The sequence below is a fragment of the Odontomachus brunneus genome, unplaced genomic scaffold, assembly GCF_010583005.1.
Source record: "Odontomachus brunneus isolate Ranch 3 - 2012 unplaced genomic scaffold, Obru_v1 Obru_scaffold_070, whole genome shotgun sequence".
Lineage (NCBI taxonomy): Eukaryota > Metazoa > Arthropoda > Insecta > Hymenoptera > Formicidae > Odontomachus > Odontomachus brunneus.
In genome coordinates, this window is record NW_022639520.1 from 495173 (window position 1) to 503023 (window position 7851).

At 32.5% G+C, this 7851-nt stretch overlaps 1 protein-coding gene across 4 annotated transcripts in view; it reads left to right on the plus strand.

Annotated features, from left to right (window-relative positions):
- Positions 1–7851, plus strand: part of LOC116846821 — a 151992-nt gene that overhangs the window by 28979 nt on the left and 115162 nt on the right. For all 4 annotated transcript variants that reach the window (XM_032821151.1, XM_032821149.1, XM_032821150.1 and 1 more), the window contains exon 3: positions 1679–2032. In XM_032821151.1, coding sequence (XP_032677042.1) covers positions 1781–2032 — 252 coding nt within the window. In that variant the 5' untranslated portion in view covers positions 1679–1780. The remainder of the gene's footprint in view (positions 1–1678; positions 2033–7851) is intronic.

Sequence of the window (7851 nt, forward strand, 5' to 3'; positions counted from 1 at the left end):
AGAAAAAATAGCACTGCTCGCTTAAATGAATCTCTTCGCACTGAATTTTATTGACAAATGTCTAACCTCTAAAATGCAGCCAGTTTCAGATGTCAAAATAAATTACACCTACAACTAACGTCATCTAACTGTGAGCCGCAGGAACTAAGTTTACCACCTAATACACAGACACATACGCCACGCGCTTACACAAACTCACATCCATATCCAGACATACATACACATATACAGAGTGGCTCACGTATAGTGTTACAAGCTAATAACTTTAAACATATTTGTCCTATCAAAAAGTTGTTCATGAAAAAGTTTCATATATTCGAGGGGCCTCTCTAACTACATAAATAAAAATCCACTTCCGTTCCCTTTTGAAGAGAGGCGGGGTAACTTCAAAGTTTCAAATGGGACCCTCTATACAATGTTACATATTTGGATTCTACGGGAAAAGCAACTAAACTTTGTCTGAAACATTTCTTTGGAAAATGCTCCTATCAAAAGTTATGAATATTTAAACTTTTAGCTTTTCGGGGAGATCCTGTTCAATGGTCTCCTCGTTCACCTGGTCTTACACTTTTGGATTATTTTTTATAGGGGTATATCAAAGAAGAATCACATCTCAACTACTTACGACGAAAGAAGACTTAAAACGAAGAATACATACAGCTTGCACTAAGATGACTCCAGAAATGTTATTTAGAGTTAGACAAAGTTTTATAAAAAGAATTAATAAGTGTTCAGATGTTAATGGTCAATAGTTCGAACATTTAATAAAATAAAACAAAACAGAAAAACTATGAGTCTTATTTAATTTATCATTAATTTCAATGCACTCTACATTAAAGTTTAAATGTTTATAATGTTTATAACTTTTGATAGGAGCATTTTCCAAAGAAATGTTTTAGACAAAGTTTACTTGTTTTTTTACGTAGAATCCAAATATGTAACATTGTATAGGGGGTCCCATTTGAAACTTTGAAGTTACCCCCCCCCCCCTCTTCAATAGGGGACAGAAGTGGATTGTTTACGTAATTAGAAAGGCTCCTTGAATATATGAAAATTTCTCATTAACAACTTTTTGATAGGACAAATATTTAGAATTATTAGCTTATAATACTTTACGTGGGCCACCCTGTATATTATCGTGTTATCATATATATTCATATCATATTATCATTATTCATATATATCTTGTATTGAAATGTAACAGAATAAAATGTGAAATATTTACTTTTCGGTTATTTTACTCCAGTACTTCTGTACGCAGAATGACTATAGGAATTGATTTATGTTTAAAAAACTAAATGTATATGATTGTGTTTATGAAATTAGAGTTATAACTTTGTTGAGACTTTTCAAGACCAAAAATATCATCTTTTTTTTTCTTCGATATTTTTGTTGGAAACACATATGTGTGCATGTGCGTGCGTGCGTGCGTGCGTGCGTGAGTGAGTGAGAGATGCTCTTTTCTCTTTATAATATATAATTACATAAATAAAATTATGTGTGATAAATATTTAGATCAATGTAATTAATGTAGTAAGCGCTTTTGCTATTATTATTATTATTAAATGGCTAAGATGCAAGCGACAAAGAGCAAACAAGTGTGATGTTCATAAATTGCGATGAATATACACTTAATTTTTAATATTGTTCTGACTAACGTATGTTATATGTTTTTCAGCACACAGAAATTTTATAACAACACGAAGAGGTAACCTTTAGGCAGACTAATTTCGTAACATTTAAATTTCCTGATACAACGCCTGCAATAAAGATTTGAACAATGCGTAATAATAATGTACCTGATCCTTCGCGGCATATCAACGATTACCACGACGAAGATAAATTATGTAATTCGCAAATAAATCAATTTAGACCACGAACAATTTCGGAGGAATCCACCGATTCTGAAGATGGTTACTATATAGTCTTCGAAACTAAATCAAATACCAAAAATGGCACGGCTGATGTTGACTATAACAAAACAAGCTGCGAGGATGAGGATATAAAAAGTAAGAAGAAGTTGACACAAAAGGTATTAATGGTTCTTCTAGTTATTCTAGCCATTTTTAATCATGATGTCATATGTCAATTATCAATAAATAAATAAGATAATGAGAAAATTCACAAATATAAATAATCAGCAATTTATAAATTGTATATCCTCAGATAACAAAATGTCTTAAATTTTATTGCCAAGTTCCTAGTAAATCGAATAATTATATTTAAGCGTAAACAGAACAAGATGATTTTACACTATGTGAGCAAGATGTGTGATTTTATTAGTAAAGCCATGATAGTAAATTTACAAATAAATGCATTATTTGTAGTACATTTGCTGTACATTTGCAATCATGCTTTACTAGTATGCAACTTGCTTATATCTTATCCATGTATCGAGGAGTCACATTGTTCTCTTTACTCTTCAGTTGTTCAACTCGTTTGTTTATTAAAAAATTTGTACGCTTTCTTTTTTGATGCACTTCGAAACGCATCCGATTTCTAAAAAAAATGTATCTTTCGAGAGTTACTAAGAAACAAATTCTCTTATTGGTCGTTGCTTTCTCATATATATATCGAAAGGAAATTGTGTAAAAAATTCCACAAATGACCCTGATAGCAAAATGTCAGCAATATGCCGACAAATTGCCGGCAAAATCAATCATAGGATTGCAGCATGTATACTACTATTATGCTGGCATTATGTCGGCAAAGCATGCCGAAATTATTTGAGGGCAGAGCAAAAACTGAATAAGACGTGCCGAGCAATGCGTGACGGCAAATTTACGGCAAACAGCGAGCAAGATGTGCCGAGCAACGCGTGACGGCAAAAATCGAGCAAGATGTGCCGGCTATCAACAGGTCAAAACTACTCGAGTAGAATTTGCACCTTATGAGAATCTAGTTATTACATAATAAAGTTGTATCTAATACACACATACACATCGTTAACTAGACAGTGATGAACCAGTAATGTAACGCTTTTGCGAATAGCTATATGCAATATATTAACTAATATTGAGATAAAAGAAACTACTAGTTATGAGGTAAAATATCAAAACTAGTTGCTAGGCGGTATCATTTTTTCTAATGAGGATATAACATAAGTTACCTAATAGTTAGACAAAAAAATGTAACTAGTGATATAGTTTATTTTCTGCATTAGGCATACCTCATCATCAGTAGATAGATTGTCCTAGTTAAAGTTTTTAGTTCTATGAAATGCTGTTTGTATCTTTTAGAGATGACATCAGTGGCTTTTATTGTTGGAACTTTTCCTAATCATGTAGAATGTAAATATCTCAGTGTATATTGTCTTAGAAAAAATCCCTTGCCCACATTGGATTTGAACTCGAAATCTTTGGTTCTTCAAGTCTGTTGTCCTATATGTTACTGCATTTCAACTTCACTATAAAGGCGTTTTATATGGCCTTCATATGTTGCATGAGATTTAGCACGACTTGCTCGGCTTTTGCCGTCTCAAACGGCTTTGCCGTTTCAAAGACGTCTTACGTCTTAGTCCGACGTAAAGACAACTTATAGATGTCTTAAAGACGTTTTAATGTAAGACGTCTTTGAGACAACTTTACGTCGTCTAAAAAACGTCTAAGACGTTTGGATATTATGCTGTTTGGCTAAGTGTATGTTTTAACAACTTTAGATCTCCCAAATTGTAGTATTGCGTACACTATATATCTACACTATATATTTTTATGAAAATATATAAATTTCTATACATTTCTATAAATTTCTACAAATCTTTATTTTTTTGTAGAAATTTGTAGTTTTTCGTAGAAATTTTTTCGGCAGAGGTGTAAGCCTCAGAATCAACAAAAGCGTGAAAAAATAATCGGATATGTTACAAAAACGTATAAAAACTAAAAATTTCATAAAAAACCTGAAAATCTCCGTCATTTTGGATTTTTTGTTTATGTTGTGGTACATTGCGATTTAATTTCATTTAAATTATATTTTAATACTACAGATCACGTAAATGCAAATGGATGATAAATAATCTGGAAAAAGTGATAAAAACAAAAATTTTCTTAAAAAAGCCGCCATATTAAATCCGCTATAATGAATTGTTTGATCTGCATAGCACCATATTTTAGCTAAAGACATTATGCCACCAGATCCAGACAACTAGTACGATTCTATGACAGGATGATGCCGAAAAGTGAGATACAAACGATTTTTTATTTTCTTTCATTTTTTGGCGTTTCAGCCGTCATATTGAAAAAATGGCGTGTGATAGCAAAAAATGGACTTCAGATTCGGAAAGGGCATGTCTTACATCTATAGGATATCGAATGTTGGAAATATCTATAGACGTTTTCTGTCAAAATTATTGCAATAAAGCAAAGACAAAATTTAAGGGCGAAACGGGTTAATACACATATCTCTAAAACCAATTCTTAGCTCAACTTAAACATTTTTTGTTATTAATGACTTATCATAAGATACCATTTAGCAGATAATTCAGTTCCAAAATTAGGGAATAAAAAATGGATGATTTTTGCAAACGCTCTTTAAATTAATTGTAAACTACTGTAAATAAATGAAGTAAAATGCATTTTAGAAATTCAAATTTAGGAAAAAAGAAACCTATTTTTTTCAGAAAACTTGAACAGAATCAATCATAAAAATATTAAACATTTTTATTCATGTCATCATAATTATAAAACAACATTAGTTATATAAATTAATAATAACTGTACTATATCCTTTATAAAAATTGTTTTATTAAAAGAAAACGTTCAATTATATTATTGCTCAACGAAAATCACGAGAAGGTGGTGGTTTCTTCCGTCGAAGAAGGAAATGTACAAAATTGTTTCTCTCTCTCTAATAAGTTATTTATTAAATACAATTATTTGATAACTTTATATATTTTTAAATTAATGGAGTAATGAAAGGGAATAACGTAATCAATATATCATAAACCTATTTTATGCAATTATTGCAATCATCATCATAAACTAAACATGCAAGCATAAAGTAAAATACGGGAAAACAAATATTTAAGCTGATATTATTAATGCACACGTACGTGCGAAATGTGAAAGTTAAATATAATAAAATTTTTTCATACAATATGTACATGAAAGAACATACAATAACAATACCTAACAATAATTGAAATAACAGATATCGATATATTAGCAACTCACGTTAGTGACGTTTAACGACGTTACCATTCCTGATTGATTTTTAATTAATTCTCCATTGCTTTCATTTGTCTGACAAATATTAGTGTCACTAATGTTGTCATTTCTTGAAGGCGACTCACCCGGACGTTGAGCAAGAAACAGTTCCCGTTTATAAATGACCAGAACAGAAGTATATGAATATAGCAAGTAATTATATATGCATGGATTATATTCCTTATGTTTGTTTCTCTAGAGTGTTTCTTAATCTCCGCCTATGAAGTATATAGCGTTATTTCTTATGAAAATTTGAATCGAAAAGTTTTGAAACATTTTTGTCTTTGATGCTTAATCTTTTAAGTCATAGTCTTTTTAGTATATCATATATGATATATCTTCTTTAGAGCAGTTTTTAAAACTAAATTCAAACTAATTTGTAGAGGCTTCAAGGCGGTAAATGTGGATTTATTATGAAGCTTAGATATTCTTCTAACAGAATCATCTGCATAGAACATTAAATTTTGTAAATTTAATTATTCATAAACAAATTAATGTAAAAAATTGAATTTTTGAAAGAAATTCATTTGTCAAAAATATTGTAAAGTAAACTTATGGAAAAAATGGTTTGGTTGATGCTTTTTGAACTGTAGATGATGACGCAACCTCAAAAATTTTAAAATTGAAGGTGTCGAACTCAATATGGTGAGTTAAAGTATGGTGATTGTACCAACAATCGGAATAAGTTATATTTCTTTCTATAAATAAATGAGGTTAAGTCTGTGAATAGCTTAAATTTTTAAAAAGTGATTTCGAATTCGTGATCAGCGACGCCAAAAACCCTCGGATCAATTTTCACGGAGATCGAGGGAGTTTTAAAATTATTGTCCACTATATTGGATTCGCCATCTTGAATTATCAAAAATTGACTTTAAATTCGTAATTAGCGATCCCAAAAATTTCCAGATATCGATTGAGCAAAAGAAAAGGTTGTGTAGAAAAATTCGTGACTTAAAGAATTAACGAAGCAGATATTCTTTAATAAATTCCAGCAAATCCGCGCCGTCCTTTAGAAGTATACACGTCTGTGAGCCGCGCGCCTACGTACATAAGTAGTACACGTTTACGCACATAATGCACAAATTTTTTTTAATTACTATCTAAAAATCTATGTGATCATTTGCAAAATGGTAGAGGACTTTTGTTCAGTTTAACCTAATCATAGACTTACAAGGGGAACACGAGGTGACTGTTCCGAGGATTTTGATGCGCTTTTACAGGCTGTTCTTGGGCGAAAAAAAAATCGACATGTGTCCGGCCGTTTCAATCAATGGGCCATAATTTCGAAGAAATCGATTTTTTAAAATAACTCTAATCGATCGCGGCACATTTGATACGTTCGATCGTCACTATTAAACAGTAGCAGCGGTAGCGCAGTAGATAAAACGTTGGCTTCGTACACGGTAGGTTACATGTTCAAATCTTGTCTCGTGCATTTTTTTTTATTAAAAATTTGTTCTTACCTGTAATTATTTATATTATTGTAGATATACACGAAAAAGAAAAGACTTCTTTTTGTACCGTTCAAGCAACATTTCGGACATGCAAATGACCCAATTTCCTTGCTTTTGGATGTATCCCGCGGCTTTGAGTCGTTTCGAAATAGCTTGTTGAGTAACTTCCAATGTTCTTGCGAGCTCTTTTTGCGTTTGACACGAATCTTGGTCGAGTAATGTTTCTAATTCTTCATCTTCAAACTTTTTCGGTTGACCCGAACGCTCTTTGTCTTCAACACTAAAATCACTACTTTGAAATCGTCGAAACCATTCTCTGCAAGATTTATCCGACGGTGCAGATTCACCATAAACTTCCACAAGCATTCGATGCGCTTCAGCTGCACTTTTCTTCCAATTGAAACAGAAAATCAAAACTTCCCGCAAATGGTGCTTATTTGGAACGAAACTCGACATTTTCAACGCAATAAAAATTAAACTTGTTGTGCAAAACTCAAAAGCTTGTAAACAATATTTGGTTGACAGATGTTGACACTTCACGATACAGCAAAAATCAGTTGTCGCCGTCAACCATTTATAGCACCTAGAGCCATGCACGAGACGAGATTTGAACACGCAACCTACTGCGTATGAAGACAACGTTTTACCTACTGCGCTACCGCTGCTACTATTCAATAGTGACGATCGAACGTATCCGATCGAACATAAGTGTGCCGTGGCCGACTAGTCATTTTTAAAAATCGATTTCTTCGAAACTATGGTCCATTTGCTGAAACGGTCGGACATGTGTCGTTTTTTTCGCCCAAGAACAACCTGTAAAAAGCGCAACAAAATTCCCGGAGCACTCATCTCGTGTTCACCTTTGTTAGTTATATAGATTGCGTATTGGGCGTCATGAAATAGAAAGAGATAAGATACTTTCGATCACCATTCTATCTGTTTCTAACGACGCTTTAGAGCAAGATAGAATGGTGGTCGAAAGCATGCTGGAGAAAAGAAAAGCATGCATCGAGAGTCTAGGACGCTTTGTATAATTATTAGGTGGTAAACTTAGTTCCTGCGGCTCACAGTTAGATGACGTTAGTTGTAGGTGTAATTTATTTTGACATCTGAAACTGGCTGCATTTTAGAGGTTAGACATTTGTCAATAAAATTCAGTGCGAAGAGATTCATTTAAGCGAGCAGTGCTATTTTTT